This window comes from Tiliqua scincoides, chromosome 4, assembly GCF_035046505.1.
Source record: "Tiliqua scincoides isolate rTilSci1 chromosome 4, rTilSci1.hap2, whole genome shotgun sequence".
Lineage (NCBI taxonomy): Eukaryota > Metazoa > Chordata > Lepidosauria > Squamata > Scincidae > Tiliqua > Tiliqua scincoides.
Window position 1 is genome coordinate 4275530 of NC_089824.1, and position 27454 is coordinate 4302983.

The 27454-nt window shown below is 46.8% G+C and overlaps 1 protein-coding gene across 1 annotated transcript in view; it reads right to left on the reverse strand.

The window, feature by feature from the left end:
• The window catches only part of ADGRB1 (adhesion G protein-coupled receptor B1), a 232251-nt gene that overhangs the window by 154942 nt on the left and 49855 nt on the right, over positions 1-27454 (reverse strand). The window contains exons 2-6 of the mRNA XM_066623182.1: positions 24594-24752; positions 11347-11454; positions 10303-10467; positions 6961-7123; positions 1172-1347 (exon numbers count right to left, since the gene is read on the reverse strand). Of these exons, the coding sequence (XP_066479279.1) occupies positions 1172-1347; positions 6961-7123; positions 10303-10467; positions 11347-11454; positions 24594-24752 (771 nt within the window). The remainder of the gene's footprint in view (positions 1-1171; positions 1348-6960; positions 7124-10302; positions 10468-11346; positions 11455-24593; positions 24753-27454) is intronic.

Here is a 27454-nt window from a genome sequence, read left to right on the forward strand (position 1 = left end):
GCAGGTGTGATTCCACCCCTCCTACTCTTACTGAATTGTGGGGGGGGGGGGAGGGATATTTCATTGTGTGAAGAGGGCTAGCCTGCATGCATGCAGTGGCACAGCTAGAAGGGGTTCAAAGCACCAACCTTTTGTCAGGGAACCTCACTCTAGTGTACGCCTCTGTTTTGTGCCCAGCACCCAAAATGGCTCCAAACAGGAGGGGCCGCTTGCACGCTGCAGTAAGGCCCCCTGCAAAACTTGGTGCTTTGCACCACTTCTAGCTGCATCACTACATGAATGTGTGAGCTTAATGTCTGAATCAACTGATCAATCAATAACGCAGGTGTATAGATATGGGTGACATTTAGAACTCACAATAACCTCAGCTGCCTGAGAATGACCTGGAATAATATACATGAGTACATGATAACATTTGCCTTTCCCCCTGCTCTCAAAATTTTCTGCTCATTATAAATAGATGAATGATGTCAGTTGAACAAGGTTGAACCAAAACCCTCTGATTGTGTTTGCAGGCTCTGAGCTATCTCTCTTTTTTTTTCAGGGGGGGGGGGTTCTATTTTCACATCAGAATGCGACACCCACAGCGCTGCATGCTTTGGGAGGGGACCAGACAACCTCGGACAGGTAAATACAAATCTTTTTTCTACTTTCCTCCCTATAGATTGTGTGGCTTCCCAGTGGGTTTCCCTGAATCTACACCAGGTCTTTTGCTGGCATAGATCCAAGGAGGACTCCTGGGAGATGGGTCTATATTGGGAAGGTGGGATAGGACCTTGGTGTGCTCCAGTGCTGCTGAGATCCTCCCCCTCCTGCCTCCAAACTGCTCCCAGCACAACCCATTCCCCACCACAAACAGCTCACGATCCTCCCCTAAACTGTTCCCACCACCAACCTATGGCAGTGGTTTGGTGACCACTGCTGCCAGCACAGGGTTTCCTGGCTCCCATACCATCAATTCCTGCCCACTGTTGGAACACCTTTCATCCCATCTTATTCTGATGGAACATGAGCTCCATCGGTGAAAAGCCTTGATACAATCGAGCTGTTGCACTCTGTTGCCAAAGCTGATATCATGCATGGGAGGAATAAGATGAAAAAAGACACTCAATATTTCTTACAAATCTCATTCTTTAAAGGCCAGCAGTGTTTTGGTTGGATATATACTGACCTGGGCATTGTCTAAGGAAGCAATCGCGAGTCTCCACCCAATGTCCTTGGCATTCTGCTCCCCCATAGGACGGCCCGTTGCACTCCCTGGTCGCTGCTGGGTGCCATTGGAGCAGGTGTGTGGAACAGGAGCTCCAGCTCGACCATTCATTCCAGTTCCCGTCCACTGAGTGGCCCAAAGAAGGAAAGGACAAAAGGCAGAATGTGAAAAACGCTTTTGCACAGCATGGATCCATTCTACCCTCCTTTTCTCTCCTAATGAGTTTCTGGCTGGGCCATCCTTCAGCTATGGTAGTAGCAGTTGGCAACCTTCAGTCTCGAAAAACTCTGGTATTGCGCTCTGAAAGAGTGGTTCTGGCACAGACGTCTAGTGTGGCTGAAAAGGCCAATCACCGGGAGTGACAATCCCTTTCCACACCGGGAGCAAGTGCAGTCTGTCCCTGGTCTGTCTCCCATTGGCTATGGCCCTTCCTTCTTTGCCTCTTTGCCTCAGATTGTTGGCCAAGTGTCTCTTCAAACTGGGAAAGGCCCATGTTGCACACAGCCTGCCTCCAAGCGTCAGCTATGTGTCGGCTATGTCAGCTGTGGTCATGCTATCAACAGCTATGTCAGCTGTGTCAGCTATGGACACAGAAGGTAAATCCAAAATGAAGTTCCCTCAGGTGGATAGTCCGAGAGCCCAGGGCACCTTTAGGGGGTGCTCTTCTCCCTCCAGTATCCAAGGAAGAATCATCCAGGGAAGCTGTTCTTCACCTTTCAACTCCTACAGAGGTTAGGTCAATGAGGACCTGGAGAAGAGCCATCTCCTCAGTGGTGCTGGCAGCTATAGAGCAGCATATCAGGGACTTCCTTCTGAAGGTTTGGGGAAATGGGCTGAAAGCGTGCTGGATTATTCTTGCATGACTTTGGTAAAAACCGATGTTTTTCCTTTTTAATGTCATAATTCCACTGTTATTGCATAATTTTGCATTTCCTTTTGCATTTTAAGGTATTCTAGACCTGCAGAATTAGCCCTGGGCATCCAGGGCAAGAATTAGCACCCAAAATGAAAGAATTTCAGTCCCCACCTGGCAGATAACTGCACTGTTGATTGGCATGCTGGAGCCAACATCTTAAGTACCGTCAGATTGTTTCTGGGTAGGACACCAAGGAATGTCTATTTGGGGGAAGGGTAAGCTCCAAGTTCCTAGTCCTCAACCTTTTAAGGTCCCATGCCTGAACCAGGGCAGACTCTCAGGTCTGCCAGACATTTGCACCACTCCAAAGAATTTGACTAGCTCAAGCTGAACTCTGGACACACAACTGCTCGTGTGGTTTTAATTAACATGAATAGGCTATGAAGATCTCCGGTCAGAAATATCAGCCCTAATTTGTCATTCAACTGGCAAAGTCCTCTTATGCAAAATGCAGGCTAGCAATGAAATACAAATACTTTTTATTAGAGCAATATATATTGAAATACTCCCCCAATGTGACAGACCCACTCTAATTATTTCTGGAAGGCTTCAGTTCATTTGCCCAGGGCTCATTATCTCTCTAGCAGAGTGCAAGGAAGTCCAAGTGACACTCAAAAAACATCCTAAGGCTGCAAAACTCCATGAAGCCATCAAACCCACCCCAGTCCCCAGACAAGCTCTTCAAAAGCATTGAATTAACTGGAGAACTCTCTCTTTCTCTCTCGCTCTCAAAATGTGCATCACACTCTGGAATAACAAGGGGAATCGACACCCTCTGAGAGAGAGATAAAGATGGGCAGCAGTAGGTCAAAGGGGCTAGCTTGATTTCTCACGGTTTTCTCATTGGGTTTTGAGGACCAATAAATTGGTCATCATTTGAGACACACTTGGGCAGGGTGTTAACATTGCCCTTTGCCTTGACACTGTGGTCATAGAACCCAGTTCAGTTCAAACCCTGGTGCTGTCTTCAAGTACATCCCTTACATTTTCTCCATATAAATGAATGACTATCATATTTCTTTGGGATAAAATAGAGAATAAACTAGAAGACAGTGTTGCCAATATGGCTGAAAACATGACATAAGAACATAAGAAGAGCCCTGCTGAATCAGCCAAAGGCCCATCTAGTCCAGCTTCCTGTATCTCACAGTGGCCACAAATGCCCCAGGGAGCACACAAGACAACAGACACAACCTGCATCCCAAGTGCCCTCCCTTGCATCTGGCAATCAGAGGCAACCAAAAACTTGCACATACCTACTATGACTTGTGCAAGCTCTTGGTTTTAGAGGTAGGCTGCCCTCTGATTGCCTCTGACATTTGATGATCAAGTACTTGCTGTGAGCGGGGAGGGGGGGGGGGAGAATGCTATAGGAGCATCTCCCTTTTTTTCTGCACACATCCTGTCCATGCTAATGATCAGCATTCCACCAGGTAATTAATATTGAGGGGTGTGAGAAGAGGCTGGGGAAACAGCATCCAGTCAAATGCCACATCTTTTTCTGAAAGTCCAGCAGTTTAGTTATCCGAGTTGCACTGCACCAAATCCAACAGTAATCGGCAAGCCACAATTTAACCAGAGCTTGTACCGCAATTAGACAATCTTTCCTGACATCTCATCCCCTCCCTGCTCTTCTCTTAAAGAGCAACTCAGTCTCCTAGAGCCCGAACGCTGCATTGTCCCTGCCAAACACTGCATTGTCCCTGCAAAAGTGCGTTATCATTGTTGGCAGTTATAAATCCTGGGAGCAATAACTGATGCAACTAGCGAGGCACTAAAGCACCAAATTGCTCCCTTTGTTGCTTTCAGATGCTCCTCTCCTCTCCAAGTTGGGGCTTGTCTGAGCCATTGATTACCTCTGTGCTGACCAGTGGAAATTATTAGACTGGATGGAGTTTGCAGGAGCCGCCTCCTTTTGCAGTGCCTCTGCGGTTTGGTGCAACCATGTATTATAATTTTGTTTCAAACTTCAATAATTAATATCCCTGTTCAACTCTGGCTGCCTCAGCCGGGTTTTAAGAAACTAATGGCTGCTTTGAAGATCCAAGCGCAGATGCAGCCTCTACAAGCTAAGGAATAAGCCATGTGAGGTCTTGGACAATTTGTGTGTGTGTGTGTCAGTAGAGTAACTAGAGGGGGTGCAAAGTGCTAGGTTTGCAGGCAGCCCTCTCCATGATGTGCAAGCGGCCCCTCCCCCTCAGAGCTATTCCAGGTGGGGGGAGCAGAACGGAGGTGTACGCTTTTGTTTTTGCTCCCTCTGCCCGAAATGGCTCCGAAGAGGAGAGAAAGGGACTGCTTGCACACCACGGGGAGGCTCCCTGCAAAACCTAGTCTTTGCACCCCCTCTAGCTATGCTGCTGGTGTGCAACATTTTTTTTTCTTTTTCTGAGCATGAGGCTTCCTCTGCCTAAAACTCTGAATTTTAAGCCATTTTTCATTGAGACCTCACTTCACGACTTAGGCAGGACTCTGTCTCTCATGGATCCATACCCCAATATAATTCCTTTGGGAAGAACTCAGTGGATGTTCACAAAGTACAATAAGGCATCACAATATATTGTGGGGTGTCCTATAAGCTGTTAGGATGGAGTCTCGAAACAGAGATTCCCTGTACCATTCGAGTTGCTTCCCAGAAGTTGCTGGTCTGATCACTGAGCCACTGCTGCATGTCTGCACCGCTCAGGTCAATATCCAGAGGCACGACTGGGCCGCTGTGAGATACAGGAAGCTGGACTAGATGGGCCTTTGGCCTGATCCAGTGGGGCTGTTCTTATGTTCTTAAACTACAATTCCCAGGAAGCCTTGCAGGTCTTCTTGTTATCTGCTGTGCTCCCTGGGGCATTTGTTGGGCTGCTGTGAGATACAGGAAGCTGGACTAGATGGGCCTATGGCTTGATCCAGTGGGGCTGTTCTTATGTTCTTAAATTACAATTCCCAGGAGGCCTTGCAGGTCTTCTTGTTATCTGCTGTGCTCCCTGGGGCATTTGGTGGGCTGCTGTGAGATACAGGAAGCTGGACCAGATGGGCACATGGCCTGATCCATGGAGCTGTTCTTAGTTCTTAACTTACAATTCCCAGGAAGCCTTGCAGGTCTCTTGTTATCTGGTGTGCTCCTGGGGCATTTGGTGGGCTGCTGTGAGATACAGGAAGCTGGACTAGAATGGGCCTATGGCCTGATCCAGTGGGGCTGTTCTTATGTTCTTATGACTTTCGTCAACATCTCAGAAGTGCCAGGTGGAAAAAGAGGCCAAACTGGCACTGGTGTAGCTAATGGAAAGCACTAAGTTTTTGCAGGATCCTCACCGCAGCCTGCAAGTGGCCTCCCCTTCAGAGCCATTCCAGGCCACTAGAGCAAAATGGACATTTTGAACCATCAGCCTAGAATGCTTCAAAGGGGGAGGACTGCCTGCAGGCTGCGGTGAGGATCTCCGCACAGTGCTTTGCACCCCTTCTAACTATGCCACTGCCAATGGGATTCCAACAGGCTCTGATCTTATTTTCATGACATGAGTGAATGCACCGAGGTGGAAGAATTACACATATACTCGTGCAGCCAATGTATGTACAAGTGGATCGACACAATGCTCTCTCCCCCTGTGCCGGGGAACCTGGCTTCCCCAGGGTTCCCAGCTGTGTGGAGAGAACTCACATGCATGAAGAGCGACCGTATATATGCATGTGGTCTACATGCTGACATCTGAGTGGACGCGTGCAGTTCAGGGGGCAGAGCCTGCCATCGTGATCCTGCTCCCCCACCCCATCTACGTGTGTTAACTCACCTTAAATATGACAAGAAAGCAGAGCTAACAATTCTCAACTGGTGCTTCAGCCATTGCTCAGGTGCTGTTAAATAGTCTTATTCCCATTAACCAGCTACACAGCTGAAACTGACTGCTTGCCTGATGAAAAGCTGCTTTTACCCCTAGCCCTGACTTCTCCTTCAGATCAGATTGTAACTGACTCTGGATTTTAGTCATTGGTTTGGTTTGCCTTGCATTGTGTGGCTTGGCTCACTTTCTTGATACATCTGGAGCTGTTTGTCTTCCCCCCCCCCCCATACATGTGCACAGCACCATTATCTTTTGATTATATGAGCTATGAAAGACAGGTGTGTGAATGATCAAGAACAGAAAAAATATTAACTTATTGTCTGCTGCTTCTGCAGAACTGTAGCCTTGCCCATTTAAAAGAGCTTTTATTCACTTGAAAAGTTAAACATATATGAATTGATGAGGTGCATAATAGTTAATGTAGCTAACAAAGCTACAGGAGTTACACTGTGCTAGAGTTTAGTTTCTCATTCCCAATAATTTGCTAAAATGGGATAACCCATAATTCCCCCCCCCCCCACATGCTTTATCTTGTGCCCTGAGTACAGTAGTATAATTGTTTGATGTTTTTTAATTACGTTCATGTTTTTACTGTGTGCATTTTATATTCCATTGTTTCTATCTCCTGAAATTGTTTTATGCCAATAAAGGTCTCAATCAATCGATCAAGAACAGAAAAAAAATATTGCATCGCTTCCTTAAGATGTTCAAGCATGGACTTTGGAGCATCTCAGAGTTTCTCAAGTTGTAGTGGGGCTACAGAGAGCCCCTTTCCATGTGTTGGTTTCAAAAACTGCACTGAAGCCTTCCCCATTTGGGGCTGGAAGATTTTCTGCTTGCAATTTGGATGAGGAGAACCTTAAAAGCATCTTTATTCCCTACCATGCTAGGAACACCAAGAAGCACCCTAGCTTACAAGGGTGTCTGCTTCACTGAGGCACTTTGAAATGAAATAGCATTGCCCACTGAGGAACCAGTGGGAAAGTTTCTTTGCCAACTTACCTGGGCAAAGTGCAATGTTGCAGAACTTGGTTTGTTTCTCCGGTCCCTCACAAGGGTTACCGCCAAACTGAGGAGGTTTGCAGGTCCGGGTGCGATCCCTGTACCCGCGCCCACAGGTCGACGAGCACAGGCTCCACGGAGACCACTCATCCCACGTCCCATGTACTGAAACCAAAGCAGAGGATGATCAACAGCCTTTCTAGCAGACCGAATAACTTTCCCATGGGCCGCTGTGGCTCAGTTCAAGTGTAAGATGAGGATTCAGGGGTTCAGGGGGAATTCATAATTATGAGGAGTGAAAGTTATTCACATCCTCTTCCTTGAATCAAAGTACAATTCCATTTCAAATCTGATTGACACTTCTCTTCTCTCTCCCCAAACCAAAGTATTAAAGGTTAAGTAGTTGTGGCTCTCCACTGCAGTTTTCCACCTGTCATTTTCGTGTGCTTATTAGACATGTTTGGAGTCAATGAATTAAAGCCAGAACACAGCATTGGAGAGATTGAGTTGCTTTTCTTGAGGTAGGGAAAGAACAGTAGCATGGCTAGAGGAGGGGCACAACAAGCTGTGAAAGTGACCCCTCCCACTCACCATCGGAGCAATTTCAGGTAGCAACTGCAACATGCAGGCTCCTGTCAAACCAAATGGCATCTTCTGGGTGTTGCTGTTACTGCTTGGAATGGCTCCAATGGCAAATGGCTTACACGGCACATTGCAGTGCCTGCAATACTTACCATTTTGCCCCCCTCCAGCTATGCTACAGGGAAGGAGGGGATAAGCAGGAGTTGGGCTGTACGTTTCTGAATTTGAAACACCCAATAATAATTGCCCAAACAATAAAGCAAGCACCAGAATTGGGGAAGTCACAATAAATTTCTCTAAGGATACACTAAAACTAATCTGATTAACATCAAGCAATCCTTGGCATTAGCCATAGCCACAAGAAGGCAAAGATGCAGAGCATTTAAAACATACTCAGGATAGGTTCACAGGAATCCTGCATAGAGTGAGCAAACTGCAATTGGGGAGCAAACTTCTTCCTTGAGGAACACTCAAGTCTGACCTTCTGCTCGTATACCATACAATCCCACTCATTGCAAATGCCAAATCATTTGTAAACTGCAACACTTTCCAGACGTATGCAACACGTACAATGAACATGTGTGTGTTTGGGGGGGGAGGGGTATATAGCACTGTGAAAGGAGACTCTGTTCCCATTCTACATGCAACACCACAAGATCTTTTCAATCCATCCAGATTTTGTTAAAAGCAGAATATATATACAGGTTGAATACCATTATTCACGAGGGTTACGTTCCCAGAACTCATGTGGATAGCAAAAATTGTACTAAAGCAAGTCAATTTTTTAAAAAGTCTCTTTGCTCTGGTGATTTATAAACAGCCTTGCTGACCTTTGTGATGGTAAGAAAGATAGAGTCATTAAGATGACAATCCAACAATCAGACTCTCTCCAGGCCCTTAGAAAGGGCTGTCTGTCTTTCATGTGATCAGGGGGAAGGGAACGGGTCACTAGGAGAGAGAATGATTGATGGATTGTCAGCTGGCTGCCCTCTCTCTAACTATTGTAAAGGACTGTTTTCCTTTAATTTAAAGGGTGCTTCTCATCCCGTTGAGATAAAAATCTCTACAACAGTAAGAAAAGCACTTTAAAGGGGTGCATTTTTTCCCTTCTACAGGGATCAGCACATTCCTTCTCATTTGGAGTGGCCGTTCGTGTTGTGTCAAATCCGGGTATAAAAAAATCTATGTATTACAAGGTTGGACCTGTATATATTTGCAGTACTGATTACTATTATTCCATGGATGTTCTAAGTATGGAGAGGCTCAAGCAGCAAAGGAACCCTTCAACTGTCTACCCCTGTACCTGCTCTGAATCCAAAGAACACCTCCCCCCCCCCCATGTATTTTCATAAAAATACCCCACTGGATGGCCCTCCTCAGCTAAACAGCCATTCTGCTCTTCAGTACTGATAAAATTCCCCAGCTCTAACAGCGACAAGATGATCAAGACTCTGCTTAATAATATATAAGGAAAGACACTGTTACTTAAAAAATGTATTCAGTTCTTCAGCAGTCCCTAGAGTTAGAAAGACACATGTATTAAATGCAAGGAGGATTCTAAATGGTGAGCACAACCCATCTGATCATACTCTATGCAGTGGGAATTACTTCCAAGTAAACCTGTGTGGGATCACACTGGAAGCAGAAGTATGAGACATGGTCTCAGTTAAGTAAAACTCCCAAACAGCCTTGGCTGTGACACGGCCAATCTTTTCTGTCTGTATATAGTGCAATTCACATACATGACACTGCACAAAAGAATAAAAAATAAAAAAAAGGAGGGGGGTAATTCCTGCCCTGAAAAGCTCGCAGCCTGAATATTGACCCAAGGGAGACAGTAGAGAAACAGAAAGAAAATGGAGCTGGGTTAAACAGGGAAAGAATGTATTTCGGTCCATTGTGCTTAAGCTTAGATACAGTCAGAGAAGGGGACTCGGGGACTGTGCATCGCGGCAAAGATGAATTTTTTAAGGAGGAATCCGAAGGAAACAAAAGATGTGTTCAAAATCTATAGAAATTCCACTCAGATGTAAGTCATGCTGACACCTGCTCTTGTATATTTCATGAATGAAATGGGAGAAGAAAGAAAGAGGTCTATGGAATTAGAGAAGAAATCCATCATACAACATCCTGTTTTCCATGGTGCTGCATCGACCCTCCTGGAAAGCCCACAAGCAGAGCACAAAAGCAGAAGTCCTCCCTGCTGTTGCATCACCTCAACAACTGGCATTTAAAGGTAGACTGACTCTCAACATGGAGGTTTCACACAGCCATCATGAGCACTAGCCAGCAATATACTACTTTTCTGTGCATTCCCTTTCAAGCTTCTCCACGTTAGGGGGCACAATTTCGGTGAATATTCTGAAATTGCCAGGAAGGGGGGGTTGCAGAATAGCCACAAGATCTCAATGTCGGGTGAAGAATTCAGTTTCCTCAGAATCTCCACTCCCGTTTCTTGTTAAAATCATGTTCCTAACTCTTACAGCTGCAAAGAATGTGGATGAAATTGCAAAGGATGGAGAAGTTACTGGGTAAGAATCAGTGGTCACGGAATGGGACCCCTCCCCATGGCTGTTGAATAAACCATGCAAAAATATTAGATGAAATATGTAGAAAAATACCATGCATAGTTTTCATAAAGCATACAGGCTGCAAAATCTAGCTCTATGCCTTGCAAAACTGGTTTCATTATCTGCACAGCACTTATAAATAACACAGCTCTACTGCCAGGGGAAGATGGGAATTAGGGTGGGATTCATCACCTGGACAGACTGCGGAATTGTTGCATTGCCGCTGCTCTCGGAGGGGCCCACTGCATTGGGTGCTGTAGGAATACGACACACAGAATCTTGTCCTAGTCTGCCAGCCCTCCCCGCAGGTGGTCGAACACACGCTCCAGGGGGACCATTCCTCGGCAGCCGGATCACCTGTCGGGGTTTAGAATGCACGAAGCTGCCTTATACTGAGCGAGATGGCTGGTCCTTCTAGCTCTGTGCTGTTCTTGGTCAGCTAGTAGGGGTCTTTTCCAGTCCTGCTCCAGGATCCTTTGCCACTGGAGGTAGAACCTGGACCTTCGGCTTGCAAAGCAGGTGCCTCTGTCACTGAGCTGTAGTATGGTCCTTCCCCAGCATGAACAGAAGCAGAAGCTAACAGTGACAACCACCTGCAGTTCAAAACATGCTTTGCTTTCCAAAATAGGGGTGTATTCCCTCTTCGTGGACCCCTGTCCTCAAATTGCTTGTGAGAATGAGTTGGCTGACTGTCTCCTCTTCCCACCAAAATTAGGTCTATGTTCACTATTAGTTGAGACTGGTACCCTTCAATTGGCAAAGAGCCATTAATTAGCAAGCCTGTCACTCCTTAGGCCCAGCCTCAAGACAAATCAGAGTTAAACGAACTCAGCTTGAGAGCTGTGATCCAGTGAAACTCCTGGGTTCTTCTTGTAGGTAATGTGTACCTATGAGATTTCTGAATATCTCATCACTTTAAGAAACCTGTAGATACAGGACATGAACCAGCCACATGTTTAAGGGACTGTAAGGGGGGGGGGTCAAACCTGAGTTTAACTAGATTCTGAAATGAAGGACTTCTAGGTATTTGGCAGGATCATGCCATGCAATGTATGGAGCAGGCCACAGAAGTAAGTTCAAAGTCATGAGTGGTGGCGGGCATTTGTGGTGGCAGCCAATGTCCACTACATATAATTGGTGCTCTTCCTTCCTTTCTTTGCTCCAGGACTAAAAACTGTCAAACAGAGGGAGCAAATGGCTCTTGACACTTACTATGGCTAACTGTGAACCTCTTACCTATTTGAGGGGCTGGATATCCATACTGTTGCATCTCATCAGCCTCATCCCGCTTCCTGTTGTCTGTAGACCTCAGGGACTGGCTTCGGGAACTGTAGTGTCCGTTGGCTAGAAGCAAAAAAAGTAGTGATAAAGTTAAGATATGCTCAGCTAAAAATTCTGATTTGAATTGGAAAAAAAATAACCTTTTTTCATTAAAAATAGCACTCGTGGAGGCCTTGTTCAGATTGGAACTGCAGCTGGGACATTGCGGCCTTCCTAACCCTCCCCATAGTTTTGGTCCATTTCATTACACACACACACACACACACACACACACACACACACACACACACACACACACACACACCCATGTTATTTATTTAACAAATTGGGAGGTTTAGATCCAGGATCTCTACTGCCTATAAAGAGTCTGAGGATCAGGAAAAGAAAAAGAGAGAGAGAGAGAGAGAGAGAGAGAGAGAGAGAGAGAGAGGGAGGAACTCCAGGTAAGGTGGAGAGAATGTGAACCAAAGGATGAAGCAACGAACACCGTAATATCATTCCTAAGGACTCCAATATCTCTCTGCTGGCCCAGTCGTGCAGCAAGGTGAATTGGGTTGAATTAGTGGCTGATTTCGAGGGGCCAGAGGGTGGTAGATTTGGGGTGTGCTTCACCCCAGGTCCACCAGCTCACCACTGACACAAGCCACAATAATCTGCTCCTGCTCACCTGGGCAAGAAACAGATAACCTGCCTCCTTACCTTGCTCCCTGGGCAGTTTCTTTGAAGCCAGCAGGGGAGGGCTTCTGGTTTTATTTACATGGATAGCAAAACTGGAATATCTCGTACATCCTCTTCTCCTCAGATCCTGCCTTGCAATGGTGCTGACTGCCATCAAGCAGCCAGCGCCTGTCTGATGGCATGTGACTTCCTGCCCTCACTGTCACTTCTCCCACCGATCACTGACAGGGGTAATTCAGTGGGAGAGGCAGGAGGGCAGAACAGGAGTGAGGAGGGGCCAAATGGTGCAAGGAAGGGTGCGGATAGGTGGGGTGGGCAGGTCATGTCCCAGGAGGGGGGGGGTAGATTGCCACACATGTCCTAATTCCTTTTCTAGACCTGATCCTTCAGCATGGGTCAACACAGACTTGTAACAGCAAAATAGCTGTTGCAGGCCCAGGTAGCCCTGTCCCTGCCATAGAAGCTTACCTCCAGGTAAGGAAGCAATTGTTCCCTTACCTGGAGCTCTGCAACCACCCCCACCAAAGTATGCAGGGGTCACCATTTTGGCATCACTGTATTGAGGGGGGGGGGGGGAAGCATACAATTGGACTCAAAAGTCTTGAACTTTCAAGACTGTCAAAACTGTGCAAAAAGCAGAGTAAGGAGATTTTTTTTTTTTTTGCGCTTTCAACAGCATCAGAGCAGAAGCAGCAAATGCAGCGCTGGTAAAGGGGTGGAGCTCCAGGTTGCACCACCCTTGCAACAGCTGCTGAGGTTTGACAGCTGCTGAGGAAGTATTAATAACTGCACAGAATCATTAAGGTTCAGTCAGCTCCTGGGGGCTTTAGCCTGCAGTAGAGGCACATGCAATGGAGTAGCTTAGAGGGGGTGCAAAGCACTGAGTTTTGCAGGGAGCCTCACTGCTGCATGGTAGCAGCCCCTCCCCCTTGGAGCCATTTCAGGAGAGGGGAGCAAAACAGAGGTGTAAGCCTGGCTTGGAAAGGGCAGGGCAGCTTGCATGCCACCGAGAATCTCCCTGCAAAACTTAGTGCTTCGCAACCTCTCTAAGCTACTCCACTGAGCACATGAAAATATGTGACCCAATATTTGTGTTCTAGTTCTGAAGACTATCATTCTCCTCGATACTGAGCTAAACAAGCGCATCGGTAAAGCAGCTACTCTCACAAAGAGAGTCTGGTCCAACAAGAAGCTAATGGAACATACCAAGATCCAGGTCTACAGAGCTTGCGTCCTGAGTACACTTCTGTACTGCAGTGAGTCATGGACTCTTCGCTCACAACAGGAGAGGAAACTGAATGCTTTCCACATGCACTGCCTCCGACGTATCCTCGGCATCACCTAGCAGGACAAAGTTCCAAACAGAGTCCTGGAACGTGCTGGAATCCCTAGCATGTATGCACTGCTGAAACAGAGACGCCTGCGTTGGCTCGGTCATGTTGTGAGAATGGATGATGGGCGGATCCCAAAGGATCTCCTCTATGGTGCACTCGTGCAAGGAAAGCGCCCTACAGGTAGACCACAGCTGCGATACAAGGACATCTGCAAGAGGGATCTGAAGGCCTTAGGAGTGGACCTCAACAGGTGGAAACCCTGGCCTCTGAGCGGCCTGCTTGGAGGCAGGCTGTGCCGCATGGCTTTCCCAATTTGAAGAGACACTTGGCCAACAGTCTGAGGCAAAGAGGCAAAGAAGAAGGCCCCACAGCCAGGGAGACAAGACCAGGGACAGACTGCACTTGCTCCCGATGTGGAAGGGATTGTCACTCCCGGATTTGCCTTTTCAGCCACACTAGATGCTGTGCCAGAACCACCTTTCAGAGCGCGATACCATAGTCTTTTGAGACTGAAGGTTGCCAATACAAGTCCTGAAGACATACGTGGCTCCATAACCCACTGTCCTTTGTCTAAACTCTGCCATTCCTGAGGCTTCAGGAAAAATTGACCCCTAGTTTAATTCCAGGAAGCCTTGGAATTTCCTGGAATTTGATCAGGGATTCCCCAATGAGAAGATTAGCAATAGTGCATGAGCATCTTTAAATGACAGCTTCTTTGCCATTATCAATCTTCTGCCATTTGCAATCACACAAGATGTCGGGCATATTGGCAAACAAATGGTTAGTGCCAAACAATCCTGGCTGGGACCCCATCAGAGCTGAGATCATGCCCAAATGCAGCTCAAAAACCCCAGCAGCATGAAAAGGACATGTGAGCAGCAGGTACATGTGGAAAGAGTTCCTGAAGAGGGTAACCTCTGAAAGCCTAGATGATCAGTCTAGGTTGGGTGACACAGGCTGGGTAGAGTAACTTGGCCAGAAAGGCTCCTGACATTCTGGATGACAACTTTTTTTCTGTATTGTTGGGTCCAGTAATGTAGCCAGAGGAGGGCAGTATGTTAAGTAGTGCAGGTGCTGCAGTGCACCATGTAAGCAGCCCCTTCCACTGACCATCAGAGTCACTAACCATCAGAGTCATCAGGCAGCAAGTGGGAGATGCCACTTACATGGCACATTTTGGCACCTGCAGGATTTACCATGACATCGTCCCCCTCTGGCTACACTACTGGTTGGGTCTTGGCCACTTCTTACCTCGTCCCATCTAGTACATAAGTCTGGATCCTTTTCATCAGACAGAAACTAGAAACAGTTGTCTTTTTAAAGTAAATAGGAAATGGTTTGGGAGCTTCCCCCACTCGCTTTTCCTCCCAATGGGTCAAACAGGCTTTTTGGAATTTAACAAACACAAGAACCTGCAACACCCATTTACCAACACTAAAAGTGGGATGACTGCTTACCACAAACAACAAACTCTCTTTCAAAACACTTTCAAACAACTCTGGAAATCTAGTATCTGCTTAAGCCAGAATAAGCTATGAGCCTTTTCAGACTATCTACCTATTTGTTCATAGAACTTCCTTTGGGCCACTGGGGCCCTTTTATGGGGGGGGGGGAAGGAAATTTGGGCTGGTGATAAGGAGGCAAAGTTCCTGACAGATCCTAGCACGTTCACTCAGTGGGAGATAATCCCATCTGCCTTTTCTCACTCACCACTTGGATTCCACTTGATGAGACACTCCTAATAACTGATCTTGGCTTCTAATGAGTTGTGTGATTGCTTTCTCCTCCCCTGCTGACACCTGGGACTTAGCTGCTGTGCCTCTTCCTGATTAAAGCTGATCAGGGCACAAACTGGAATGTCAAACTTTCTAGGGCTACCAGAAGGTACCAGACACTGATCCATCCACCAGTGTCTGTTCCTGAACTGCCACCCCACATCAAGAAATCACTGACTTGTCACCATCAAGGCTCTACAGTAGCAAATGTGGTCTGACATGTTGGGTTTTTGTCATCATTTTCCTTTCCTGGCAGAGATTCCGGGTCTAGTGGCATAGCTAGAGGAGGTGCAAAGCGCTAAGTTTTGTAGGGAGCCTCACTGTGGCATTCACCTCTGTGTTACACCCACTGCCCAGAAGGGCTCCAAAGGGGAGGGGCTGCTTGCATGCCTCAGTAAGGCTCCCTTCAAGACTTAGTGATTTGCACCCTCTCTAGCTACGCCACTTCCTGGGTCTTCAATGGCTTGTCACCAAGGTATCCCAGGACAATGGCACACCACATGTCAGAATGCCAGATGCAAGGGAGGGCACCAGGATGAGGTCTCTTGTTATCTGGTGTGCTCCCTGGGGCATTTGGTGGGCCGCTGTGAGATACAGGAAGCTGGACTAGATGGGCCTATGGCCTGATCCAGTGGGGCTGTTCTTATGTTCTTATGCCTTTATGAAATACAGGAAGCTGGACTAGATGGGCCTATGGCCTGATCCAGTGGGGCTGCTCTTATGTTCTTATGCCTTTATGAAATACAGGAAGCTGGACTAGATGGGCCTATGGCCTGATCCAGTGGGGCTGCTCTTATGTTCTTATGCTCCCTGGGGCATTTGATGGGCCACTGTGAGATACAGGAAGCTGGACTAGATGGGCCTATGGCCTGATCCAGTGAGGCTGCTCTTATGTTCTTATGCTCCCTGGGGCATTTGATGGGCCACTGTGAGATACAGGAAGCTGGACTAGATGGGCCTATGGCCTGATCCAGTGGGGCTGTTTTTATGTTCTTATATTCACATGAATAATATGCTTACTCTGAATCACTTCATCTTTGTGAGTGAAATGGCCACTGTGGGAGAAGAGTTTGATCTGGATCAGGCCCATGAGGGCAGCCACCTTTCACCTTCTAATGCAGCCACAAGCCTCGATAGGGCTATCTTCGGCTGCTATCTGACTCAGGAGAAAGCTCCTAGTGGTGCCAATGACAGCTCTCTTCCTGGGTCAAGCACCTGCTGAGGAGGGGATCCAGATCAGGAACGTGGCCAGGGCAAAGGGCTGAAGCCTAGCCTCTGACCAATCAGCCCCTTCCAATTTCTGTCTGTTCAGAAAAATGAAGCTCATTAAGGTCAAGCATGTTACTCACGTAACACAGTTTGGTCCTCAAGGGCCAACTTCTTCTACACAGGCTTACCCCGTCTTTTAGGTCACCTGGGAAATTCCTTCTTCAGGTGAGATCACAGCAATTTTTAAATTACTTCAGGCACACATGTATGGATAAGACAGGTTGATTATGTGTTAAACAAAGTCAGACTTATTGTCACTGACATTTCCACCTAGGAAAAGCTTCACATGTTGAATGTCCACCTGCACAAGAACACTTGGGGACAAGAATAAAGGCAGATGTAGCCTAGCTGCTGAGCTATGTGAATCAGGAAGCCTCCAGTCTGAACCTCCCATCTGTCAAGAATTCATTTAAAGGCCTAAGAGGCCTGTCAGCTTCAGTCCTGCTTCTACACCATGGGGATCATAATAGTGGACTATTTGGCAGGGTTGTTGCAAGAGTTACAACAACTCAATAACCCCTGCTAATTGGGTAAGAGGCACTTTTTCAAGTGGGTGCTCCTTTTTTTTTTTTAGCAGGGGGAGAGTAACTGGCCCACCTCACCCCAGCACTGTCTGTTCTAGTGGCTGTCTGCTGGTATTCATTTGCATCTTTTTAGATTGTGAGCCCTTTTGGGACAGGGAGCCATTTAGTTATTTGATTTTTCTCTGTAAACCGCTTTGTGAACTTTTAGTTGAAAAGCGGTATATAAATACTGTTAATAATAATAATAATACAACAACATTTGAAAAGGAGAACAGATCCTGTTGGATCAAACCAAAGGGTCCAGCTATTCTAGCATCTTACTTTAGACACCTTATGCTCAAGTGTGGCATAAATAGGACAGCTCTCCAATCTTCAGCAGTGGGTCACCACGTCACATGAGATTCCATCCAGCAATCATAGCTAACAGATGCTGACAGACCTTTATAATGGTCATACATGCAACTAATCCCCTTTTAAGGGGACATCCCTACGTATTGCACATTGTATGAAGAAAGTTCTTTGTCGTTCTTGAATTTACTTTGAATCTACTGCTGCAGTCAGTCCCTGTATTATGGGAGGCGGGGGAAGGTCCTCCTTATTTTTATTCATCTTCTCCACACCATGCATGATGCCACAGACCTATAATCATGCTGCCTACCAGTTGTCTTTCCTCTAAACTCACTAAGGCTGCAATCCTAACCACACTTTCCTGAGAAAAAGCCCCACTGAACTAAATAGGACTTACTTCTGAGTAGACCTGGTTAGGATTGTGTCCTGAATAGCTTGCACATTTCAGCCTTTCCTTCTAGGGCAGGTACTTGGACCTTGTTGATCACTGTCAAACACTGGACACTCTAAAGACCCAGATAAATACACAGAGAAAACATAGACCCCAACCATGTCTACTCAGAAATAAGTGCCTCTGTAGTCAATGGGGCTTACTCCCAGGTAAGTGTGGATAGGACTGCAGTGTTAGTGTTCCCTTTACCCAACTTGAGGTGAAGGGAACAAACTTGTGGTCTAATCCACCACATAATTTCTTGTGTGTGTGTGTTGTTGTTGTTTTGCTTGTGATGTGGATCTTTTTAAAAGGTCATCTGTCAGCAATGGCATCTTAAAGCATGACTGACAGCAGTCTTTTCCCACACACGTCAAGAAGCCACTCAGTTCTTTATGAGCTCAGGCTGTGCTATGGAGGAGCTCATCACACACCCGTGTGTGCAAGTAGGAGGTTTCATCTGCCTCTGTGGGTTCCTGCAAAGGGGCAATATTTCAGGAGTCCCGGGGGTGGCAGCAGGACTTGCACACAGTGGGAACCCTTTGAATGTCAGAAAGAACATATGGATTTCTCTGGTTTCTGGAAGATGTACATTAACAGGCCTAGTTTTCGATGTGCATAGATTTGGCGTCACTGTGGATGAATACTTTTGTGGGGGGGGGGAGAGATGAGGGGGAGAAATGAGCCTTTGGAATGAGTGGGAAGCTTCTCCCACACCATGCCTGATCTACATATTCTGAAATGTCAGGCTCTGCTTTTGCCAGACTGCATGGAGTCTTTTCAACTGGCTCCCTCACCAGTGTCGTTTTCAGAGAATAAACAGGAGCTGATGGCAATATTCTCAGTAGTTCTGTGGCACTGTTACATGTATATCCCCCCCCCATGTAGGCACTTTGCACCACTGTGCCAGGAATGCTGACGTCTTTCTCTTTTGCCTTAAAAATATCGCTTTAAGAAATATCTCTTAATTAAAGAAATAGAACTGATTGTGCTTTATCGCAAATTCTGTTAATGCAACATCATTTGTCCTCTTTCTGCATGAACCTACTCATCAAGTTAAGTTCAGTGAGACCTTCTGCTATGTGTGATCCAGTGGTTAGAGTGTCAGAACAGGATTGGTTCAAATCCCCACTCAGCCACAAAACTGAGTGCATTAGTCCAGTCTCTAGCAGTTTGCATCAAGGTCCTTTGCAACATCATGTTGGCAACCTTCAGTCTCGAAAGACTCTGGTATCGCGCTCTGAAAGGTGGTTCTGGAACAGCGTCTAGTGTGGCTGAAAAGGCCAATTCGGGGTTGACAATCCCTTCCACACTGGGAGCAAGTGCAGTCTGTCCATGGTCTGTCTCCCTGGCTATGGGCCTTCCTTCTTTGCCTCTTTGCCTGTCTGTTGGCCAAGTGTCTCTTCAAACTGGGAAAGGCCATGCTGCACAGCCTGCCTCCAAGCGGGCCGCTCAGAGGCCAGGGTTTCCCACCTGTTGAGGTCCACTCCTAAGGCCTTCAGATCCCTCTTGCAGATGTCCTTGTATCGCAGCTGTGGTCTACCTGAAGGGCGCTTTCCTTGCACGGGTTCTCCATAGAGGAGATCCTTTGGGATCCGGCCATCATCCATTCTCATGACACGACCGAGCCAACGCAGGCGCCTCTGTTTCAGCAGTGCATACATGCTAGGGATTCCAGCACGTTCCAGGATCCCGGGGTTCTCTGAGCAGACATCTCAGTCAACTAAGGCAGGTGTCTCCAAACCCAAGGCCTGGGGGCCAAATACAGCCCATGGAGAGCTTCTGTCCAGCCTATGGCCAGCCTCTGATCCCGAGAACCTCTGGCCCAGTTGACCAAACACAACCAGAGTTGTGCTTGTGGGGTGGGGAAATGGGGGTCCATTTAAGTGTGTGTGCTTTATTCCTTGGGCTGTGTTGTTGCTTGGGAAATCCTGGACATTTGAGCCCATTCATTCATTCATTCATTCCAGTCATTCATCTAAGTTCTATCTCTAATGTATTTATTTAAATTTTATATTTAATTTTTTTTCCCAACCCTTGACACCGTGCCAGATATTTGATGTGGCCCTTTGGCCGAAAAGTTTAGAGACCCCTGATCTAAGGACACAGCAAGAGGGAAGGTCTTATCCCCATTGTTCAGGTCTGGACCTGCTCAAATGTTTATAGACACTGGAACATGCTAGTGGCATTATCACTCTGTGACAATTCCTAGATACTCATGATGTCCATTTCAGTCTGCTGCATCTGGAGGGCTCCCTGATGCCTCCAGTAATTGTGGATTTTGTTATTTCAAAAAATATTTGCAAGGACAGGCTCTCCAATCCCCCAGAGTAGTCATTATCTCATTTCCTACTTGCTCACTCCAAACTACAAACTCCTTGTTCACTGGCTATTTTTCCTTTGTCAGATGTTGGATGGATGATGATCGTAGCTGGCCACAGCTTGGCCGCGATGTGCCTGGCCTGTGAAATTGCTAGCTTGGTCCGAATCCAATCGATGGCAGAGGTCTCCTTGTCTGAATTAGCAAGGAAGAGATCACTGGGTTCTTTGCCTCTAGCAAGCAATAAACAGATATTACAACAAACACTGGAAGCTGATCAGATTTTGAAAACTGGCTGGCTGGAGAAAAGACACCAGCTTGATTAAAAAAAATGCTGCTGTTAAATGTGAAGTAATTCTGTTTTCAACCCACAATAAACAGTAATTCTTGCTAAGCCCCTGAAGGCATCTGATTTTTGCCTTTGAAGATGCTTAGAAGTCGACATTTGTACACAAATGACTACTGATCAGTATATTGATTCCCTTAGAGCCTTAGAATTTGAGACAGAGCAGTGGAGTTGGTTGGTATGGGTTTGATTAATCCCTGTAAGAATTGTTAGCATGTTCCTTGGGGCAGAGATCTGTCAGTGTGGTGAAGTGGCTACTTTTGCCCTTTTAAGAAAAATTGACAGGAAAGGCGATGGCCCTCAGACTATGTCTATTCTGGGCATTGATTGTGTATGAGGCAACAAGGGAGAACTTTTGGCAAGAGTTGTCCTATAAGTCTAGACAAATTAGTCAGAGGCAATGAGAAGATGAAAGCCTAATGCCCTGGAAAGTTTCTGTTTAAAGATTCCAGCTACAACATGATTTGACTTTATGGAAATGCTAAACAATGTGTGAAATCATGTTAGGCCTGACGATAGGCGTCTGGTTTGAATTGTGAGCCTTTTGCATTGCAAAGAATCCACTTCTTCCAAGTACTGGCTCAAAAAGGTTTCCCCAATTTTGTAGCTCCATCTACAGGTTGCAAAAGTGAGAGTGAGCACATTTGTCAGACATTGAGGGGGCAAAACTCACTAGTGGCAGCTGGTTGATATCCAATGGTGTCACGGGGTGGGGCAAGTGCCTTTCCCCTTAAGATGAATTAAGTTGGTTGTTGGCTACCCAGGTGTAGTAGTGTATCAGTAATTTAGAGAATAAAACCTGGGCGTGGGTGCCTGAAAAGAAGAGTCAGCAGGAGGAAGGGAGTTGGGGGTTAACAGCTTTTACATTGAAAAAATTGCTGTGAGACCTGTAAGGTGGTAATTTTAGCCTATTTTAGTTATATGATCTTTTCTTGTTTTTAGCTACTATAATTCATGTAAATATGTTTTTTGGAGCAATTGAAGCTCCTTTAAAGTTATAATAAAAATCTTATACATGAAAATTGAGTGCAATAATTGACCAAGGAAATGTTTGTTAATAGAACCTGGGGCTTAAAGTAAGAAAAATAGAAAACCATTGTCCTTGGGGGTTTATGGAGGATGGTGTAGGTGGGTTAAATCCTGCTTGATCTGGGAATCTTCCCTTGGTCCTTCCCTACCCCAAGGGTTATGTTTGTGACAAATGGTGTAGCTAGAAGGAGTACAGAGCACTAAATTTTGCAGGGAGCCTCACCATGGTGTGCAAGTGGCCCCTCCCTCTTTCCTTCACAGCTATTCTGGGTAGGTGGGGGGGGGTAGTAAAATATAGGCATTCTCCTCTTCTCAGTATCTTCTCTAGCTTTCACCTCCATTTTGCTCCCACCGCCTCAACTAGCTCTGAAGGGGAGGGGAAGGCACCGCTTGCATGTCACATGAGGCTACCTGCAAAACTTAGTGCTTTACACCCCTTCTAACTACGCCACTGCTGATATCTGTTGTTATAGTCCCAGAATGCCTCCTAAATGTCTGTATAACATCACATGTTTGAGAAACATTCAAGAAAAAAAATGGACCAGTCATCCAGGGGCTTCTTGGAGGAATCCCTTCCTCTATGAAATATGCAAGTGACGATGCAGTGGTTTTGTCCTCCTCTCATGTGCACAGACACAGATTTTGAGGCAAAAGGAACCTTGCTTTTTCCCTGCTTTATCAAAACATTTGAATTATTTTTTCCCCCTCCATAATCTTTGCCTAGCCAGATGACCTAATCAAAAATATTTGACACTGGAAATCACAGGGGTGGGGGAAACATGGAAGGAAAGGGTATAATCATAATCAGAGAGGCTCGCTTGTATTAGAATGGTCATCACTAGTTGCCTAAAATGGAAAAAGAAAAGTGGTCGAAATGAACGAGGCAAGCACAGAAGGCTTAAATGGACAATCCTTCCACAGAAGCAAAAGACAGTTGGGAACCGATACCAAATTTCACCTAATGCATGCTTCTCAGATGAATTTAGAGCTTCCAGGTGAAACACTGAAGGGACTTTGGAGGACACAGAAATGCTTTAGACCAGAAAGGCTCTCACACATTTAGCACCAAGACCCACTTTTTAGAATGAGAATCTATGAGGACCCACCAGAAGTGATGTCATGACCAGAAGTGACATCATCAAGTAGAAAAATTTTCAACAATCCTAGGCTGCAATCCTACCCACACTTACCCAGGAGTAAGTCCCATTGACTATCATTGTTAAAAGAATATACATAGTAGCTTGTTAAAAAGTACAGGTCTGAAACATTTCCCCAATTGCAGTCCCGCACCAGGGTAGCATCAAACCTAATATACTAAAAATAAATACTGAAATGAATGGGGACTCACCTGAAATTGTCTCGTGACCCACCTAGTGGGTCCTGACCCACAGTTTGAGAAACACTGCTTTAGACAACATGCATGAAAGCTGGTGGGGGAAATAACAGTTCATTTTCCTTGCAAGTTGCCTAAAGTAACTACTATATCTGAGCTGCTGGACAGCTGAAATCTAGGGTCATGCCAAGTTATTCTTCCTATTCTGTTCCAGGCTGAAACATGCAGGGGTATACTAGTCAAGCATGACCCACATTTGGGAGTGGGGGGTTGCAGGTGGGCTGTCAGAACCATGGACAACTCATTGTGGGATGTTTGGCAAAACGGAAACCAAGAGATGGAAAGCAGGTAGTGTTGCTCCAACAATAGTCCAAAGCCAACTAAGAGCTTAAGTGCGCAATCCTTAAGTGCTGGAAATCAAGGGGTTTCCAGCACTGACCTAAGGGAAATGCAGAGGTAAGAGAACAAACATTCCCTTACTTTGAGGAGGCCTCCATTAGTGACACCCAACTGCAGGATGCACCACATGTTCCATTGGCACCGCTATGCCAGTGCTGGAAAGTACTGACATAAGGGGTTAGGATTGCACCCTAAGTAGCATTGCCGTATAAAAGGTCCCAGCTCTCAGAGGGAAACTGCTGGGGTCTCAAGGGTAATGCTTTGCGCTGCAGGTGCTGGCACTGCTGATAACAGAGAGGTACACTCAAAGAATACAGATTGTTCTGAGGAGGGAGGGAGGACTAGACAGAGGATAGAGGGATGGCTGCTACTTAAGGATCTATTTCCACGGGAGTCTCTGGCAGGCTGCTTGCTTCCAGAAATGAGAAGACTCTTAACAGCTTGCCTTGGGCTCGCCTGAACAGTCTCCAATTCTTCCCCTTACAAGCAGGAAGAACTAAGATAACTGGCTGAGTCCATCTGTAGCAGCTCAGAACACGATCCACTTCCTCCTCCCATCAGCTCCCACACTTTGCTCACTGGTCTCTTTGGTGGTGGGGCGCGGGGAGAAGCTGCAGTGGTGGCAGTGGGCAAGGCCAGAAGCTTTTGTGCATGTCTCGCATGCTCCAAAATAGTGTGCCTTGATAGCAGCAGCAGCAGCAGCAGCGCTGCTGCGCAGGCCTGAGAAACATTTTTCTTTCCACCCCGATTCCGACACTCTGCTCGGTGCACTGAGCAAAGGCAGAACGACTCCAGGGATTTGGAACCGCTCAAGGGCTACTGCCTTGTAGATGCATTGCAGTAATTTTGGGGAGGACTCCAAAGCCAAAGAACCACCACACTTTTGCTCAGCATACTGCAGAGAAGAAGAACGAGGGGAGGGGGAGAAGAAGGCTTCTCAGGGCCCCCCCCATCCAGCAGCACTGTTGCCACTTTTATCACAGTGTGCGCCCCCGAAGTGAAAAGTGGTGTGGAGAAATAGAAAACCTCCAGATGCACGGTGGGGACATACACACTTTCAACCTGCAGTAAAAAGCAGGGAGCAGTGGTCTTCCTTGGCCCCCACATGCAGTACTGCCCCCTCCCCAGTTCCACTTTCTTTGGATTCTGGCAGGAATTGTGAACTTTGGGACACCAGCAAGAGATCATGTATGCACACTCTCACCACAATGATTTCAAAAGCAAAACATTTTCCACCATGTCTATTCCTGTGGCTATCTCAGTAAACATCCAAAGAGAACCTCACGCCCGGGTCTTAAAAGCATTAAAAGGCATTTAAAAGAAAGCAAAGGCACCACTGCAGAAAATGGAGAGTTGGGGAAAGGTGCCATTGGGGTGCCTCCCCTAGGCTGAGCTGCTGAAATGCAGAGCTACTCACGATTGCAGGCTTTCCTGTTGCACAGCCTGCCTTCTTGTAAGACTCCCTCACAGAGGAGGCCGTCGTCGGGAAGGGGCTTGCAGGTGCGGGTTCGGGTCTGGAGGCCTCCCCCGCAGTCCCGGGTGCACTCTCCCCACGGAGACCAAGAGTTCCAGCCACCTGCAGGTCGGCCGAAACAAGACAAAGGAGAAAACAGAGGCACGGGTGAACACACCTGTAGACAAACAGGAGCAGTTGTCCCCTGATTTAGCAAAAGGTGGCCAGTAAGGTGCATTCCGGATGTGTTTTGGTTGTCTTTCTCAGGTGAGCTGATTCAGCACCAGAACCTTCTACACTGCCAAACCTTCTAAGTTAACCTTCAGAGGAGCTTCCTTCTCTGTAGAACCCTCTCAGGCTTGCTTTTGCAACTTTCCTGCCTTTGCACAGAGCTGTTGCAGGTTTCAAGGGCTCCTTGGCAAACTGCCTTCCAGGGCGACTGTCTGCTTTGCCAAATCCCAATCCACTGGGCCTTGTAAACCAGTTCAATCAATCAGAGTTGCCAATAAGCCAAGTTACAGTCCAAAGTCAGGTTCCAGGTAGGTCAGTCCAGTCCGTCAGGGTATCCAAATCAAAGTCCAAAGCCAAAGTCCAGTCACAATCTGGCCACACCTCCAGGCCACACCTGGAGTATTGTGTCCAGTTCTGGTCGCTGCATCTCAAAAAAGACATAGTGGAAATGGAAAAGGTGCAAAAGAGCGACTAAGATGATTATGGGGCTGGGGCACCTTCCCTATGAGGAAAGGCTATGGCGTTTGGGCCTCTTCAGCCTAGAAAAGAGACGCTTGAGGGGGGACATGATTGAGACATACAAAATTATGCAGGGGATGGACAGAGTGGATAGGGAGATGCTCTTTACACTCTCACATAATACCAGAATCAGGGGACATCCACTAAAATTGAGTGTTGGGCGGGTTAGGACAGACAAAAGAAAATATTTCTTTACTCAGCGTGTGGTCGGTCTGTGGAACTCCTTGCCACAGGATGTGGTGCTGGCGTCTAGCCTAGACGCCTTTAAAAGGGGATTGGACAAGTTTCTGGAGGAAAAATCCATTATGGGGTACAAGCCATGATGTGTATGCGCAACCTCCTGATTTTAGAAATGGGTTAAGTCAGAATGCCAGATGTAGGGGAGGGCACCAGGATGAGGTCTCTTGTTATCTGGTGTGCTCCCTGGGGCCTTTGGTGGGCCGCTGTGAGATACAGGAAGCTGGACTAGATGGGCCTATGGCCTGATCCAGTGGGGCTGTTCTTATGTTCTTAATCCACAGTCTGATTCCCAATTCCATAAACCAAGTCAGTCTCCTCTCCTACCTCCAAGCTGCACTCCTTCAAAACCCACCAAAACTTTTCTGCCTAGGGTGCTCCCTATATACCTGAGGATCTCCTTATGCTCTAGTGGCTGCATCTGTGCAGCACATCTCCAGCTACCACCTGGGCTTTAATCCTGCATTTACTCAGAGCAAGGGGCACTGTGGACACCACACCCTATCTCCTCGGTAATATCTTCCGCAATTCCAATACACTGTCCCACTTGCGTGGGGCTTGAGTATGCCACTCAACCACGTGTGAACTCTATGAATACAGAGGCTGTTCCTGCGGGAGGGGCTGTAGTTCAATGGTAGAGGACAGGCGTTGCCTGGAGAAGAGCCCAGCTGCCCAGAGAGGGCCAAGAAAAACTCCTGTCTGCATGGATAGCCTATGGAAGGGAGTTTCATATGTCCCTATGTCTCAGGGATGAATGGCGGGCCTTTCTGAGGTGCCTGGTGATGCCAGCTCTGATTTTGCATACATGCCTGTGCTAGCCAGGAACAGAAATCCATTTCCATATACCCTCAGAAAAACCATTTATGTTGCTATTTGCTGTCTCAATTATGCCTGTCCCACCACTCAGTTTCAACTTGGGAAGGGGCTCACAACATTTTAACAAGAACAGCACCCATATCAGGCCATAAAAACCAGAAAAAGGACAAACTGCAGCAAAGCAAACAGATTAATAAACAATGATGAGCAGAAATGAAAGCAGATTTCAAAACAGACTCAAGGGACACTAAACCCTGGGAAAAGCTGGTACAAATAATACATTTCTAGCTAATAACTGAAAGCTACCCAAGAGGGCTAACTGATATGTTAGCAGAGAGAGAAGGTGTTCCACGAATGAGAAGCCACAACCAAAAAGGTCCTGTCCTTCTTTGCCAGAGATGGGTGTGCTCTACGCAAGGCCTCTGGGGAACAGCTTAAGAGGCAGGCAGGCTCACATAGGGGCAAAAACCCCAGTCCCAAGTTTTTGTTTGTTTTTTTTAAATGTTGAACCCAGCAAATTTGTACCCTGAAACAAATAAGAACCCAGTGACCCTCATCATGTTTTTCCTCCTGCTCTTGTTTTGAACAAGAGTCAAAATGCCTCCCCACAATCCACTGTCCCATTTTCAGGTTAGGGGTATTGTTTGGGTGTTGGGGGAAAAGGCAGGCAAACTTCCCAGCAGCTGTAGTGCTCTCCCTGGCTGCAGCTGTCAACCCCCCCCCCCCCAGAAGTCTTCTCTCAGTATAGTGCCCTGGGGAGGGGGCTTCTGCAAAGAAAAAGGACCACTGTCAGGAGGGATGCTGCTTTCCTAGAAGGAGCCGGTTGGCAACCTTCAGTCTCGAAAGACTATGGTATAAGCCTACAGCACCCGGTATTCCCAAGCGGTCTCCCATCCAAGTACTAACCAGGCCTGACCCTGCTTAGCTTCCCAGATCATGGTATAAGCCTACAGCACCCGGTATTCCCAGGCGGTCTCCCATCCAAGTACTAACCAGGCCTGACCCTGCTTAGCTTCTAAGAT